Source organism: Amblyomma maculatum, chromosome 9 (assembly GCF_055883805.1).
Source record: "Amblyomma maculatum isolate TAMU_Amacu chromosome 9, ASM5588380v1, whole genome shotgun sequence".
Lineage (NCBI taxonomy): Eukaryota > Metazoa > Arthropoda > Arachnida > Ixodida > Ixodidae > Amblyomma > Amblyomma maculatum.
In genome coordinates, this window is record NC_139352.1 from 46,141,541 (window position 1) to 46,159,096 (window position 17,556).

A 17,556-nucleotide genomic window follows, 5' to 3' on the forward strand; every position below is an offset into this window, starting at 1 on the left:
ACTGCTAATGAAAACCTGTCGAGTATGTGCCACTGTACAGTCCGAATCTGACCATAAATGCTAGAGTAGCTAAATGGCGAGGTATGTACGGTCGTAACTTCTAGATATTCGAATTAGAGCAGCACTTCTATGCTGGAATATACTTTCTTTTTTCGCACAACGCTGCTTATAATCCTGGCAAAATATGTATACCTAACAATACTATTACTTAAATGCATTTGCAGATGATGCACAGCGTATAACTGTGAGCGCCATAGCATAACTGAAGTAAGTGTTGCCTAAGGCAGCACAATTAAAGAACATCCAATCCGAGTGCCTTGCAGAGGATGGCACGAGCTCACCTGAAGAGTGCGACCGCCTTCTTCCCCACCGTTCAACTTGACGCCGTGGTACGGACCGATGCGAAGCCCCTTCACCAGCGGCTTCAACGTGAACACGCCACCTTTAGCACCCTTGACAGTGGTCGACTTGCGGACTTCCAGGACATCACGATAGCCCGTCAAGACACCCGTGGGATCTTCCCAAAGCACCTGCACATATTTCCACCATTTTGCCAGCCACTGACCTTTAAACTGTAGTTGCGCACGGGCATAATTTACATTGCTACTTTTTAATTTACATTGCTGACCTTTATCCCTAAAAATGCTGTGCTTAACACCGTTGTCGAAATTGCCATCGCTGCAGTCGTGGCGTGTGTTTGAAATTAAGTGAATATTATCAAAGGTGTGCAAGTAAGTGAAAGGAATAGAAGTACAATGCGAAGACAGCTAAAGTGTGCCACCAGAAAGCGACGCAGCTATAGGAGAATGTCAGGATATTCTGCAGCCTTTTTGACGTCATGTGCTTCTGACGACAAATCACACATGAACGATGCACTGCGTGGAGAGCTTGTGTTCCATATAGAAAGCAAACAGCACCCAGACGGAGAAGGGCCTCTTGGTAAGGCAGTTTAACAGCATAGTTGACTGGCCGCCATTCACAGAATAAAAACAACAGGGTCGCAGAGAAGCCCGTGCCTGGTGGGATGCCGGCCGAAAGCGAAAGTAAAGCAAGAGTGCACAATCAAGCAAAAATTAAGACTCGGTGGCAGACACTTAAAACTGCCTAAGTGAATGCAGGTAAAAGGTGGCTCATGCGATGCACTGCCGATCCCCACAAATCCTCCTGTGCAGCGCGGCACCTCATGATGATTAAGCATGATGGACATTTTGCTTCCCTGACGGCACCTTCCCAATCCTGCTCCTCGGATGGTTCGTAGGTTCGAATTCCTATCGCAAACTAGCCTCTTAACTGAACAGAAAACGCGTGCCAAATGAAAAGCGAAATAATATGGCACCAGCCAAAGCACTGCATAGAAAATGGCTGCGTCGCAGTTTTGCTAGGAAGGAGGATTATTGGGCACAGTGCCACGGTTCTTTAATAATGTTGCGCAATGACGCCACGTTTACTTTTTTCGTCGTTTGTGACAACCAATACTAAAACAAAAATGGCAAACAGGGTTTTGGCCTTAAAGATTGTGACACCGTGCAAACTGCCACCTTGAACAAAACAAAAAACTGGTGCAGCAATTTAGAAGCATGAGCTGGTGAAAGGATGCCGAAATTCGTTCACAAACTTATAAGACAACCCAGAATGCAATACATAAATTATGATGCGTTAACACTGACTTCTTTTATTTGTGCATCATAGTGAGCCCCTCGTTTTCCCTGCATTTTTTTCTCTTCATACGAGGAAAGGCATTTTCAGGTTGCGAACGGCACAGGTAGCGTAGAGAGTTTGAAAGTATTGATTTTCCTTTCAGTTTGTTGTGCAGTGAAACACACAATGTAAAACATGGAAAGTGTGAAACATATAAACTTCGCAGTGTAAACTGCCATGAAATTGGGGTATTGGCAGCCATATCCCAAATTCACAGTGTAAGAGCTATCAAATGAAAGCATTTCTGTATGGGTTGTTAGGGGTGCTTCTGAATTTATTTTTGTTAATTTGTAATATATAGCGTTATCTAAATATTCTATGTGATCCACACTCAGAAATACCAGGGACAGTCTTACCGGTAAGAGTAGGGAAAAATATGTCCGCACTTGCAACTCTTAACTAGTGTTACCATTCAACATACGCTGTTGGTATTATACCGCTTGGTTCATTCATTCTGCTCCACCACGACAATGCTATTAAGAAATATGAAGCTACTGTCAAGGAACTCAAAAATGATGTTATGAACACAGGTGGATGCTTCACATACCTTGCTCTTTCCATCGAGCTTGCCTTCAATATTCCCTTTGGTCTTCCTTTTGGCCTTCCCTTCGGTCTTTCTTTCATCATTCCCTTCCATCTTTCTTTTGGCCTTCCTTTTGGGCTTCCCTTCAGTCTTCCATTCGTCATTCCCTTCATTCTTCCTTTTGGCCTTCCCTTCAGTCTTCTTTTTAAAAATCTCTTCAATCTTCTCTTTGGCCTTCACTTTGGCCTTCCGTTCAACCTTCGTTCCGACCTGTGATGTCTCTTTGGTAAAGTCAGCTGCTAGAAAGAATTCAGGACATGTTTATCAAAACATGAACCATAGAAAAAAAAAACAGCGAAAGTACCGTTAAATAGGCGACCTTTTAACAAAGTTCGACATTCCTGAAAAAATAAAAAAAAGATACTGCCAAATCGAATGTAGTAACGCTGGTCACGTGCCACTATATAAAAACTCATTTAAAAAAACACGAAATCAGTGCGAAACACTTCAGAAATGTGAGAGTAAGGAAGACATTTTTTTGGTCCAAGCATGCCTGCCAGTTAAGACTGTTGAATGTGTGATGGTGCTGCATGTACAACTGACTTCAAAAACATATGGGACGCATGTTAAAAAAAAAAATTGGGCGGATGGCGCCTGGCAACCAAGATGTGGCATGTGCTGTCCTCTCACAGAACATCTGATTCGTCCACTTGAACTTGAGGCATTCCAGGGGAGATGCTACTTTCACTGACATTGTTTCCCATACACCCACGTCATACTTGGCGAATGCTCCATTCCTTGGTATACCAGCCGAAAAATTCTCAATGCAGTATTGATGAGAACGTCTTTCAACACACCTATCTCGAAAAATTTTTTTGCTTCATATATTGCAACACTCCGGTATGGCATCATAACAGCTCTTCCTAATGAAAGGAACCGGCTGGGGGGTTCTATAGATAATTTGCAAAATCAGATTCTCACCAATCCTACTTGTCACCTGTAACCACACTACCACCAAAAAATGTCTGACGTGCCGAGGCACGTACTTGCCGCTAAATTGGGGGAACTTCCTCTATTGTGTTTAGTTCAAAAAACAGTGGCATTCTTCACCTCCTTTATGGCAGAAGGCGCGAGTGATGACCAGATAAAGCTTTTTACAATGACTTGTTCTCGCAGCTTCATGTATGATAATTCGTTTGCTGTACTGCTTCAGCAATGAGTCCAAGAGTAGGCGATACACGTGCATTTGCACATGATTAATTATCGATATGGCTCGACTGACCTACAAAGGGACAGGCTTGATGTGACACAAAATCCAACTGTTAGTTTCACTGGTCCCGTCATTTGTGTGCCTTCTTTAGTCCTTGTCTGCCAGACGCCATATTCATTTAAAAGAACTTCTAGACAGGCTAGATGATGTTCAGCTTCAGATGGTATTCTTAACGCTAAAAACACACACAGACATGAAAGAAAAGGACGGACACGGGACAAGCGCTACTACATCTGGTTTATTACACTGAAAAAACTTAAAACATATAGCAATGACCACACATGCGCAGAATCAACCAAACACGCCCGCTTCACCGAAACCGCTCAAGAAATCACTCTCTGCCCCCAACAGAGCAACAGACGTGTTACTAACACACCCCTCCGGACTCTAGGTGGGCACAGAAGGCTCTGCTTTCTTATGAGTAAGCCTAATCCAAAACAGTTAAGAGGGACATTGCTAGCCTTTGCCTAGGGTCCACACTCGTGAAGCATGCCATGGCTTCGAGCCTCCCCTGCAAGGTCGTCACGTCGGTAACAGGTCTGGTCAAAAAGACAAAAAACAGCCATGTCAGAAAAGCTGGAAGAGCGGAGTAGGACTGCGGTTAAACCTGAAGTGGTGCCATATATCCACAAGATATCCCACAACTTCAAAAAGGTGGCGAATATACATGGTGTTCCTGTCGTGCCCTCCGCTCTCCAGAAGCTTTCAAGACTGCTCACGTGTCATGCGTGACGACAGAAGGCCTGCCTGCAGTGTTAGGCACGAAAAACGATTTGTGGAGTGCCGCACGGGGGTTGTGTATGAGATCACGTTGACTTGCGGGAAGGTTTATATAGGCCAGACAGGCAAATGTGTTAATGACCGCGCGGTTCAACATTTCCCCTCCTTGAGCTGACAAGGGCGCTAGGCTCCCTGAGCCCTGTGCTTGGTGCAGTGGATGTGAGCCGTGGCTTAACGAGGTACAGATTCTGGGCAGAAGCCTTGATAAGAAGGCGCGCGAACTGCTTGAAGCATTTGATATAAGAAAGAAGGGGGAGTGGTATGTTAGTGACACGTCTGTCGCTCTGTTGAGGGCAGAAATGAGATTTTTTTTGCGGTTTCGGTGAAGGGGGCGTGTCTGGTTGGTCTGCGCATGCGTGGTCGTTGCTATATATTGTAGGTCTTTTCAGTCCAATAAACCAGATGTAGCGCCTGTCCAGTGTCCTTCCTTTTCTTTCGTGTGCGCATGTATTTTTAGCGCTAAGAATGACGTCTGAAGCGTATTCATTGGACAATTATTCATCGGCCATTCTTTACCACATGTCAGACATAAAGGATGCCAGAAACTAGACTTTCAGGCTTCCTTATGCATACACTACTGCTTTCGAAAATATGAACCCTACAACAGATGCCAGATATTCTAGTCTCACATCAATAGCGAAGCTTATACTCACATGTCTCGTTGCCCTGCTTTCTGTCGCCCTGCGCTTCATCCCCATTCTCTTCGTCTACGGTTAACTCCTTTGGTGGATCTGGGCTGCCGTCGTTCCCAATCGACTTGTCTATGGCTCTCTCCTTCGGTGGATCAGGGAAGCTATTGTTCCTGACCGACAAGTCAAGGGCTGTCTCCTTTGGTGAATCAAGCCTGCTGTCATTCCTGACCGACAAGTCTAGGGCTATGTCTTCTGGCGCGTCACGGCTGCTATCATTCCTGACCAACAAGTCTGGGACTGTCTCTTCTGGTAAGTCAAGGCTGCTGTCGTTACTGGACGGCTCATCCATGGCTGTCCAATCTAGTGCATCAGGGCTGATGTCATTTCTGGCCAACTCGTCTACGGCTAACTTCTTTGGCAAATCAGGGCTGCTGCTGTTCCCAGACGACTCATCCATGCCCGTCTCGTTTGGTGGATCAGGGCTGCTGTCATTCTTGACCGACAAGTCTAGGGCTATTTCTTCTGGTGCGTCACGGCTGCTGTTGTTCCTGACCAACAAGTCTAAAGCTGTCTCCTCTGCTAGGCCAGAGCTGCTGTCGTTACTGGACGACTCGTCCATGACTGTCCCCTCCTGTGCATCAGGGCTGCTACCGTTCCTTACCAACAAGTCTGGAGCTGTCTCCGCTGGCAGGTCAGGGCTGCTGTCGTTCCCAGACAACTCGCCCATGCCTGTCTCCTCCGGTGCATAAGGACTGCTGTCGTTCCTGACCGACAAGTCCGGGGCTGTCTCCTCTGGCAGGTCAGGGCTGCTGTCATTACTATACGACTCGTACATGACCCTCTCCTCTGGTACATTAGGGGTGCTGCCGTTCCTGACCAACAAGTCTGAGGCTGTCTCCTTTGGTAGATCAAGACTGCTGTCGTTCCCAGACGACTCGTCCATGCCTGCCTCTGATGAATCAGGGCTGCTGCTGTTCCTGACCGACAAGTCTGGGGCTGTCTTCTTTGGTAGATCAAGACTGCTGTCGTTCCCAGACGACTTGTCCATGCCTGCCTCCTCCGATGAATCAGGGCTGCTGCTGTTCCTGAACGACAAGTCTGGGGCTGTCTCATTTGGTAGATCAGGACTGCTGTCATTCCCAGATGACTCGTCCATGCCCCTCTCCTCTGATGCATCAGGGGTGCTGCCGTTCCTGACCGACAAGTCTCGGGCTGTCTCCTTCGGTAGATCAAGACTGCTGTCGTTCCCAGACGACTTGTCCATGCCTGCCTCCTCTGATAAATCAGGGCTGCTGCTGTTCCTGACCGACAAGTCTGGGGCTGCCTCATTTGGTAGATCAGGACTGCTGTCATTCCCAGATGACTCGTCCATGCCCCTCTCCTCTGATGAATCAGGGGTGCTGCCACTCCTGACCGACAAGTCTTGGTCTGTCTCCTTCGGTAGATCAAGACTGCTGTCGTTCCCAGACGACTTGTCCATGCCTGCCTCCTCTGATAAATCAGGGCTGCTGCTGTTCCTGACCGACAAGTCTGGGGCTGCCTCATTTGGTAGATCAGGACTGCTGTCATTCCCAGATGACTCGTCCATGCCGCTCTCCTCTGATGAATCAGGGGTGCTGCCACTCCTGACCGACAAGTCTTGGTCTGTCTCCTTCGGTAGATCAAGACTGCTGTCGTTCCCAGACGACTCGTCCAAGCCTGCCTCCTCCGATAAATCAGGGCTGCTGCTGTTCCTGACCGACAAGTCTGGGGCTGTCTCATTTGGTAGATCAGGATTGCTGTCATTCCCAGATGACTCGTCCATGCCCCTCTCCTCTGATGAATCAGGGGTGCTGCCACTCCTGACCGACAAGTCTTGGTCTGTCTCCTTCGGTAGATCAAGACTGCTGTCGTTCCCAGACGACTCGTCCAAGCCTGCCTCCTCCGATAAATCAGGGCTGCTGCTGTTCCTGACCGACAAGTCTGGGGCTGTCTCATTTGGTAGATCAGGATTGCTGTCATTCCCAGATGACTCGTCCATGCCCCTCTCCTCTGGTGCATCAGGGGTGCTGTCATTCCTGACCGAAGAGTCTGGGGTGGTCTCCTGTTGTAGATTAGGGCTGCTGTCATTTTCGGCCGACAAGTCTGGGACTGTCTCTGGTAGATCAGGGCTGCTGTTGTTCCCGGCCGACTCTAAGTGGTTGGATAGGGCAGAAGCTGGTCTTAACGCAGGCACCTCGCTACGTTTCTCCAAACAGTCGAGTTCCTGCGGGAGATGCACATTCAGACTATCACATGACGTAATGATTTCCTTCAAATGCAAGGAAATTGATCTCTGTTAGCTGTATGTCCACTAATATAGCAATGCTAAAAGTGAAGAGTCAAACCAAAAGCGTTAAGCCTCTGCGTTAGTCGTACCTGTCAGATAGTCATGATGACACTGACACTGACACTAGAGGTCGCGCGACATGGCATAGCTTGTCCTCTCTGAAGAATAGCAAAACCAGCTTCTGCTTCCAATGACGGGTGCTAGCTAGTGCAAAATCGCAATTGATTAGACCGACGACATTTTAGCGCCAACCTCCGATGTCGGATATATGGAGACAGGGTCTTCTAATCATGACTGTAATAGCTCCTGCCGTGCAGTCTCGGACCCTATATATGCTACAATTGCAAACGCTGCCACGCCTTTTCTCGCACATACTGATAGCAGCACATGCCATGCGGTGGAGTCAACTGCTCTTGAAACAGTTGCCAAACACAATTGGACTGTGCAATGTACAGCAGTCAGCAGGCTTAACACAAACGCTCGAGTGTGTGGCTTCAACGAATTTAAATGCCGCTCAGCTTTGGCAGGTGAAATGAAATTTGTTTCAGCAAAATCTGGGTACATGTATCTATGAAATATTTGTTATTACATCTGCTGAGGTTCACGAGTCAAAAGGCGTCTATATGGCGCCTGACGTGGCCTTGTGACCTTCACGCACGCTGCGAATTTGCTGAAGGGAGATCTTGTAGATCACAGAGAAAATCGTCACATTAAATCTTTGCGCAGCCAACATGACACATTCTCTAACAACTCAAAACAAAAGAAAGAAATAAGCATAAGTAATAAAAGCAAAAACAGAGCATCGACAAGAAACAGCCAATGGGTTGGACATCATGATAAGATAGCTAAAGGGCACCATGCTATCTCCACCGGCCTCAAACACATCATGCAGCATGATTTCAGGCCTTGCGGCTAGCGCTGAGTGGTAGAAATTTTATGTCCCTGCCACACTCTCGAGCACCCATGTTAATTATACCTATGGCTGCACGTGTACGCAGGCAAAATTCCTATATTTTTTCAGATATGCAGCCTCAATCCAACTTGTTTACAATTATTTTGATAATCCATTATTTGATTCGAGCAGCAGATTTCTCCTAAAGGACATCCGATCACTAATTCCAAAATTTAGGGCATTCGTGCATAAGTAACATTGATAACCAATTGCTAACAGGCAAGGTTTAACAGTAATTATGATGCTATTTTGCCAGTCAGCAATGAATTTATCTGCTTCGTTTTTTTTTATATCGGCTAACGCTGCCTCAACCTGCATCAGTCTTTACCGCAGAATGCTATGCCATCGTCCTAGCTGTGGAAAAAGTAATAAAAAGCAACTTTGAAAAGAGTGTAATCTACAGTGACTCCCTCAGCACAATCACAGCATACAATCAAAAAATGCAACAGAACCCTTAGTAGGAAATATAATTCATTGCGTCAAAATAGCCGAAACTCAAGGTCATGATATTAAATTTTGCTGGGTACCTAGCCATGGTTGGAATCAGTGGTAATGAGACAACTTATGCATGCGCAGCAGCTGCCCACAATGCAAAAATAGAAAAAGTAAGCATACCTAATAAATGTGTTATAAAATTTATAAGAAAACTGAGAGCAAAATGGCAGATTTTTTGGCACAAGGATATAAACAACAAAACTCCACCTTGTGAAACAAGTCATTGAAGAATGGAAATCATGCAATCATCAAAAATGCTTCATTGAAGTAGTATTATGTCGCATTCGCATCGGACACACACATCTAACGCATAATTTTATCCTCACGTAAGCCAAATTGTGAGCACTATGGTCATGAGCTTACAATAAACCATTTTATTCTCGTGTAGAAAACTTGAAAGACTAAGAAACAAATATTTTAGACAGCTTTACATCAAGCATATACCATTTCATCAGACTTTATTCCTAGGAGAGAATGCACTCGTCCGTACATCCACTTTCACTGTTTTAATCTTCCACCAAGGAAACATAATACACCCTGCGTTTGGCACATGATAGCCTTAGTCGCTTATGTGCCAAAAAAAGAGAACACAACACGCACTCCCGTTTCCTCAAAAGCCTCCTCCCCTCTCAGCTTTTATTTTCGGGAACAACCTGTTATGGGCCGAGGTCTCATATCTTCAGCCACCTTACCTGTCACCTAATCTTTCGAAAGTCACAACGAATTCCCCCTCTGCATGCAAATGCGCAACAGGAATGTCGACCTTCGCCAAGAATGTAGTTAACATACTAACCATGCTGATGACCTACAAGATATTAAATGTGCAGGTACAGCAGTAAAAACTTCATGATGCACCATCCTCTCTGCCTCACTGGGTAGCGTAGCCTGAGGCGAACTGGCAGGTGCCCATCCACTTGAAATTTCGGTACGCCATAAAGACACCTGAATGGTCTATGTGAATCAGGAGGTTCAATTTGGAGGTGATTAGACCCGATCACATTGGCTTGAAGCGTAAAATTTTTGAAGCAATTAAAAACGGCCTGGGTCATGAAGGTTTTTCATACAGAACATGTCAAGGAAATGGGACAATGCACACCAGATTGGCCTCCTGGACCACAGTGACGTCATCCTCTTCAGAGGAACCTGCAACAGAATGCACTTGCACATTAATCAGGAATAATGAAGAACAAAAACGTATGTACGAAGTTAACGATTGGCAGTCAGGCTAGCAGGCTGTTCTGCTTTACGAGTATGTACTGACCTACCTCCAAATTTTCCCTGTGCTATTATTATTTGACAGAGTGCCAAATAAATTTTCGGACCAACATTTAGGGAGCAGTGTGAGCCACGCCATATTATAATAGTGCTGGGAATAAATTTCTCATATGTTGAATACATAATACTAGGTAAAGAAATAGCGCTCAATATTTCACACATGATACTTAATGGGACTTGGACAGACACGAAAATGCCAACTTCAAGTAATGAGGGAAACAAGTGGGCCAGCCCAAATCGGATTGGCCTTCTTAAAGCCCATGCCGGTACTGTTCAGATATCGGAGGGATTAATGAACATGAGCACGCAAACATTGATCAATGGGGTGGCACTCGCCTGTACAAAAGTAAGACCCATTAGTGACTGTGGCACTCGCCTGTACAAAAGATCTACTAGTAATTTTGATAAGCTGCCCAGATCTGGCTATCTGGGCCGATTTCAGGGCTGCCCACACAGGTACGAATTGGGACTGATTGTCTCAAAACTGAACAGCCCACGTGGGGGCCCTCTGGGCACGAGTTGCAAACCCCACATGGGGCTCATATGGGCTGCCTCCATGGGCCCAGCACGGGGCCCCACCTCAAGGGCCACTTTGTGCTACTTGGGTAATGCAGATATGCCACGGGTGGTTATTCACTGTGCATCTCCCTGTTATGCAGCTCATTGGTTAATACAAGTTTTACAGGACCTCCAAAACGGAGCCTTTGGTGCCAAATGGAGTCCATCGCCCACTAGCAAGGTTCAGAAATGCATTTCAGAGGAAATGCAAATAGTTTGCTCCTCCTAATACTGTGTCCATTAGTAATCATTAGCTATAGCTTTTAATTTATGGGAACGCCAACTTTAAATAGTTTTGCACCATTCTCAAACATTGTGTTCTGCCATGAAGCCTGAAATACTTCCCTTAAAATGCAAAAGACCTCGCGATTCAGCTGTGTCCAGGATAATATTTTTCCAGGCTATAAAGCAAAGGATGCTGCCTCATCACCTGGGTCAGAGTGCGAATGCAAGTCGAAGACCCAGCTCAGAACACTGATGGCTGTGCTACTGTTAGCTCCCTAACTGGTCACATTTTACTCGCTGCCCATTGGGATTGCTTTCAGAGGTAAACTACTGCGGAAGATAATTAGTCCTGGGTGCGAAACAAGGAAATCGAATCTGTTATTGTGTGCCAACTACAGTTACGCTGCAATTGTTGTAGTAATGAAAACAGTGGATTCTTAAAAAAACTACCGTAGGTGATGGAGGAATTCAAATTTTCTTATTCAGCATCGCACGATTCTTGGGGTACAGTGAAAAAGTCATCAAGAATCTTAGCTTGAAAATATCACACCCCTGCTTACATAGTGGCCGCAATGGTGTCATTTCAAGAATTGTTATCTACTTAAGGCACTTTGGTCAAGAAAAAACGAAAAAGTTGAAAAAGCACAGTATTATCTACATCGTGTGTTCAAATAATAAAATAGCCAAAAGTTGTTAAGCAGTTTGTACGGTCGTCATAAACCGTCATAGGCGAGAGGAAAAGCAGACCTCAGAGGTCACCAAAAACAAGAACAGCTGCCAGTCTTGGTTGCACTGAATTTATAGGTTACCACGAACATTGGAGGTAAGGCCACTTCAATGTTTACAGCTTGAATAATAATGAAAAGAGCTGCACGTGCCTACTATTGTTTCAGGCAAACCTGCTCTCCCACCTATCGCGTAAGGCAACAATTAGGCTGCTACTTGGCAGGTTTAAATAGTGAGCATGAAAAAACAAGGGTTGCCAACCCTTGCGTAAATGGGTTCGCCTTACAATATGAATGTTGTTTTTAATTCCTGTACAAATGCTAGGTGAATTATACTCACACTCCTCGCTGCATTCTCCTGTTGAGGTTTCCTCCTCTGCCGCATGAAGGCCAGAGCCCCCAGGAGCATTCCAGAAGAGCACAATCACAGCTTCAGAACTGGACGCATGGCTTTCGTTGTTTGGCTGTGAATCAGTGCCAAATTACTGCATTATACTCGTACGCACAGTTCTACGAAAGATTCCTTTCATTGAACTATGAACACTGATAGCTGAATATGATTACGGGCTTATAATAATGGAAGAGGAAAACACACATTAGCATCCATGTGTTTGTATAGATGTGCAGTGCCTTTTGCATTTAGAAAGATATATTTACTACAGGGTCCAAAAATACTCTTTTGCTCTACACTGGTACAGAATATTTTGGAATATACGCGCCGAAGGGGACGCAGCATCCACGGCACTCGACTTGCAACGCAATTGTAGTTTGTGAACAAATAAAGGTGCGACCGGTGGCAAATGAATTGGATAGCTTTGGTATTGACAGCTCAGCTAGCATTTTATGTCGTGCGAATGAGCAGCATACATCTAGTCATTACAAAAGCTATGCAAACAAACACGCTGGGGGCGCAGTCACAATCACGAATTGATGCATTTCCATGGGAGTTTAGGGCTCAAACACTAAATACTAAAGGTGCATGTTTATTGTGCTTACGTTGAAGCACTCATGAATCATTTGGGCTGCGGGGGAGGTGAGACGGAGATGAATGGGAGCCTTGTTCGTGGGCAGTGAGCGCATTCGAATTGCGTTGGGTTTTGTGATGAGACTAAAGTGGCGGCAGCGTATGCTTTCGTGTGTTGGCCATCGCCAGCCTGAAAATAGTTTTGTAAAAATGCTTTACCAGCCGAAAATAATTGACTAACACGCGCATATATAATAGCAAGTCAAGAGGTACCGTTTCGTTCAAAAGTGTTGTCTGCTCCTGTAATGTCGCAATGTAGGCTCTCGCATCAACATATGCTTGCTTGGGATTTCCTCTTAAATTTTGGACTGAAAGAGCGACGGGCAATAGATCAGCAATCACCAAAACGATGCTAACCCTTCCCCCCTTTCACACCGCATAAGTCGGAAAGAAACGTTGGACATCTGGCTTTTTACATGCGGGAGTGCTTGTTGCTAAACAAGCTAACTCTCATAACGCAAGAATAATATACTTCTGATTGTATGCCTAAATAATGCAGCATGAGCCCATTGATTTTGGCCTCCTTGACAATCTCTAGACAAAGCCCAAAATAAGTCCAAGGATCACTAAGGTCGCATATTAACGTAGGCTTGTCAAAAAAAAAAGATCATATGCATAAAATATTTTTGCTGAAGAAAAAAAGAAAGCTCTCAGTGATCACTGTCCACGGCGTGCATACAAGAGTGCAGCCGACACCGAGAATAGCAGACGCCATGGGGACGATATCTCATTGTGACATCAGAGGTCAATGGTTGCCAGACCAGAAAGCTATTTTCGATATTAGTAAAAAAATTTTATTTTAAAATCCCCGCGGCAGTTACTGCAATTTAAGTTTGCATTCTGGGAATAAATACAACATTGCTCGCACACTCTGCATCTAAGTATTGAACCATATTGATTACCTCTCTTTTTACTTATGCGACAGCATTAAGGACCCCTTCTTCAGATATTCGGCGATGTCAGTGTAGTGAGCAAAGAACCGTAAGCTTGCCTCTAGTAGGTGGCAGTTGCCAGGTGCAAGTGATCAAGAGGCAACATGAGTGGCCTGAATTGACAGGTGCGGCCAACTCACGCAGCAACACCGAGATGAAAGTGTGAGAGCCGAACCCTCCGGTACCCTTGGCTCCTGAGTCAGACACGCAAGATTTAATGCCACCCAGCCACATTTGTAAGTCTTGGTTAATGCAGGGGTTATATCCATGTGGCCTCCACGATACTTGGGTCCCACCTGGATAGCGCAGTGGCTAGGGTACTCGACTGCTGTGGCCAGATGCGGGATCGAATCCCGACAGCGGAAGCAGCCTTTCGACAGAGGTGAGAAGAAAGGCCTCCGTAAACCCAGGTGGTCAAAATTTCCAGAGGACTCCACTAAGGCGCCTTTGGGAAGGTAAACCTCATAAACCAAACCATCTACATAGTTGAATAACAAAGGGATAATGGAAGTTTTTACAGATTAAGCTAGTGGGGATGTCAGGGGAGTGGCATGTTGAGACTTGCGCATCCACGCTATAGTACCTTCCACCGTCGTACAATGCCAGCGCACTGGTGGCAGAGGCGAAACGCAGGTTGCACTAGGCCTAATAGAAATATTATTTACAAACCTACAAAAGCATGGGGCACAATACAGCCATGTTTGCAGGTTAATTTCGAAACGAGCCACTCGCAGTTGAATGAATCGTTGGCAGAGAGTGGCGGCAGGTGCGGGCGGCCACCGCAAACTCTGCGTACCATTAGGAAGTTTTTTGAAATTGAGATGTGAAAAGAAGCAACTTGAAGAGCTGGTATTGTGCAAAGAAGCTGTGCGACAGTACCAGCTACTAAGGATTGTACAAATCCTACAGCTCCTTCTTACCAGAGGCATTTTTTGAACTTCTTCTAAAGTGATGCCGTTACAACCGATAGCGAAACTGTTAGCTATTTGCTACCTGAAGCCGCTACAACGGAACATGTCTTATTGTGCTTTCGTTAGGTGAGCTTTTTTGTATGCTTCTTTAATGAATTTGAAAACACGATTACAGTGAAAGCTCGTTAATTCACAACTCGTTAATTCGAAATTTTGGATAATTCGAAATAGTCATCGTGGTCCGGTCCGCAGTGCATAGAAGTCTATGCGCGTAACAGCTCGTTAATTCACTCAAAAATTGGCGCCGCCACCCATAATTCGAACTGCGCGCCGCCAAGCGGCGCTGTTAAAAACCATCGTTGGAAGCTTTCACGGCAGAACGATAGATGGCACAACCATCGGGACGCCGCTAGGGTGCTGGAACAAGTACTAAACAGTCTTTCCTGCCGCGACTCCTTCGAGGAACGACGTTTTAGTGTTATCGACCACGGTTTCGTGTTGCATTTCGTGAGCCCTCGTTTTGCACGCCGCTTGTTGTGAGCTTGTGTCCGCGAGATGTGTTCGCGTGGGAAACACTGTGCCAAGACGGTGAAGGAGAAAGTGGCTATTTTACGCGAGGTGGATGAACGGAAAGCCAGCAAAGTGGAAATCGCGAAAAAGCACGGGATTCCACCAAGCACGTTGTCGACGTACGTCCGAAATAGGAAGGCCATCGAGGATGCCTATGAAGCCGAAGATTTCGCCAGCAACAGAAAAAGGCTTCGGTTAGCCAAGTATCCGGAAATTGAGACCGCTGTGATCACGTGGGTGAAAGAAATGAGAAGCGCTGACATTCCACTGAGCGGCCCAATTATCATGGCGAAGGCGGCCGATTTCGCCCTGCGCTTGAATGTGGAAGATTTTGTCGCCTCTGAAGGATGGTTTCACCGCTTTAGAGACAGACATAATCTTGTCTTCCGGGTGTTGTCTGGAGAAGCCAAAGAAGTGGATGCAGAAACTTGTGCCACGTGGCGAAGCGGTGCTCTGCAGCAGTACTTAGAAAGCTACTCGGCACATGATATATTCAATGCTGATGAGACGGCTTTGTTTTATAAGCTCCAGCCCGATAGAACAGTAACATTTAAAGGGCACAGCTGCGCTGGCGGCAAGCGAAGCAAAGAGCGGATTACTGTTCTGGTCGCCGCTAATATGACCGGGACGGAGAAGGTCCCTCTTTTGTTGTCGGCAAGGCACATAAGCCTAGATGTTTCAAGAACATTAGGACGCTGCCGACGGAATACTCCACCAACAGCAAGGCGTGGATGATGGGCGAATTGTTTAAAAAATGGCTCTTGAAATTCGATCGGAGGATGGAGCTAGGGAAGCGTCAAGTTCTCCTCATTGTGGATAACTGCTCGGCACACAAAGTCGACGCCGAGCTGAAAGCCACAAGGCTCGTCTTTTTGCCCGCCAACACGACTGCGGCCTTGCAGCCGATGGATCAGGGGGCGATCAGAAACATCAAATGTTTCTATAGGCGCCACATGATCGAGCGCATGACTTTGTGCACTGGAAACCAGAAGACCAGCACCATCACATTGCTCACAGCAATGCACATGTTGGTGGTGCATGGGAGCAGGTCACGCCATCCACAATTGCAAACTGCTTCCACCACTGTGGCTTTGCTGCCGGAAGTATGAAAGAAAGTGGCGACGATGGGAGTCCGGAGCCTCTGCCTGCGGCTGTGCGTGCTGTGCTGCAGGACGTCAGTTTTGATGATTACGTTGGAGTAGACAGCGATGCAGCAGTGTGCGGTGCCCTAAGTGATGAGGACATTGTCGCTGAAATTGTTGGGGAGCAGTCTGTCCCAGAAGAAGCAGAAGACGAGGACGACAACGAGGAGCAAGAGCCCGTGCGTCCATCCGCGGCAGAAGTTATGGGAGCGCTGAATGTCGCGTGTCTTTTCTTCAGCTTTGAAGAGGGGGAAGAAGACTCCCTGCGTCGCATTCGCATGCTAGAAGACCGAGTGAGTACGGTAGCCCTCAGAGAGAAGAAGCAGAAGATGATAACAGACTTTTTTGCTAAATAAATGTTTTTCGTGCCCTCCGGGCATCAAACGCCTTCATTTTTGCTCACTTTCATTAGTTCGAATTTTGGTTAATTCGAACTGGCCAGGCGGCCCCGTGGAATTTGAATTAACAAGCTTTTACTGTACAGTCAAAATGCTATCGTGCTGCAGTATCATCAGGTGAAGTTTCTTTGTTGTGAATGTAGACAAGTTTAGCCACTGCCGTCATAATACTCATGTGCAAATGTGTCATTTTTGTACATGCAATGTCGAGACTCGTGTTTTGTTTGAATAAAGTATGCTATTCATGCCGAATATTTTGCATTGCTGCTGGCTAGCACGCAACCGCTTTTGCGGGCGCGCTGTGCACTATGGCGCATTGTGCTACAGTTTTACTGACGTGCCTGAGGTGCTACAAGAAAAGAACCGATACGCACTAGATGTGGGTGCTCAACAAAATATGCGGAAGCACTGGGTGAGAGCAGCACACCACAACACGTATGAAAAAACGAGCAGCAGCGGCACAAGCGGTGTAGGTGCTCCCAACGCGCCCACTGCCATAACGGATTGGATTGTCCTGTTGTGGCAAATGTGGCTTGCGCAGTTCTGAAGAGATCGTCAATGCGGTTCAATTGTCAATAAAAGATGAGGTGTTTACCGGTTGTACACATTGCTAATAATTTTTTCAGAGGTAGTAATTGCAAAATATAGCAATTTAATGCATTACATACCTTGTTCTACTCTAGGGTTGGTACAAATGCATTTTAGCGATCAGAGTATTCACCGCTGAAAATACAGGAGCCGCTAGTGTAGCCAGCGATTTTTCCACCCCATTGCTTTTATGGGAGTGTCACACCACTGTCGACGTGCACTCATGCAATTCAGGATCATCAAGGGAAGCCACAGACTGGAGCGCTTAGTGCAGTAGAATTATAATCTTAAGGATGGAGCTTGAGTGCCCCCGCAAACTTTTTTTGGATGGGCTAATGCTGTGGTTGCTTAGAACAAAGGCCTACAGTTGTCCGACCTATGGAAATGTGCTGCCAGCTTGCCAAAGGGAATTATAGGTTCGCATTAGCTGTCATGTTCCCCCAAGCTTCTGTTAAACTCCGGAAGCAGGACGGAAAATTGGGCGATTTGGCATGAATCAAAATTAGCCATACTTTTACAGCGCGAAAGACAAACAGAGCCCGTGCTGTCT

General features: G+C 46.1%; 1 protein-coding gene across 1 annotated transcript in view; it reads right to left on the reverse strand.

The window, feature by feature from the left end:
- Positions 1 to 17,556, reverse strand: part of LOC146178983 (uncharacterized) — a 62,905-nt gene that overhangs the window by 8,849 nt on the left and 36,500 nt on the right. Inside the window, exons 10-14 of the mRNA XM_084578685.1 lie at positions 11,782 to 11,905; positions 9,755 to 9,801; positions 4,925 to 7,148; positions 2,246 to 2,517; positions 342 to 530 (exon numbers count right to left, since the gene is read on the reverse strand). Coding sequence (XP_084434811.1) covers positions 342 to 530; positions 2,246 to 2,517; positions 4,925 to 7,148; positions 9,755 to 9,801; positions 11,782 to 11,905 — 2,856 coding nt within the window. The remainder of the gene's footprint in view (positions 1 to 341; positions 531 to 2,245; positions 2,518 to 4,924; positions 7,149 to 9,754; positions 9,802 to 11,781; positions 11,906 to 17,556) is intronic.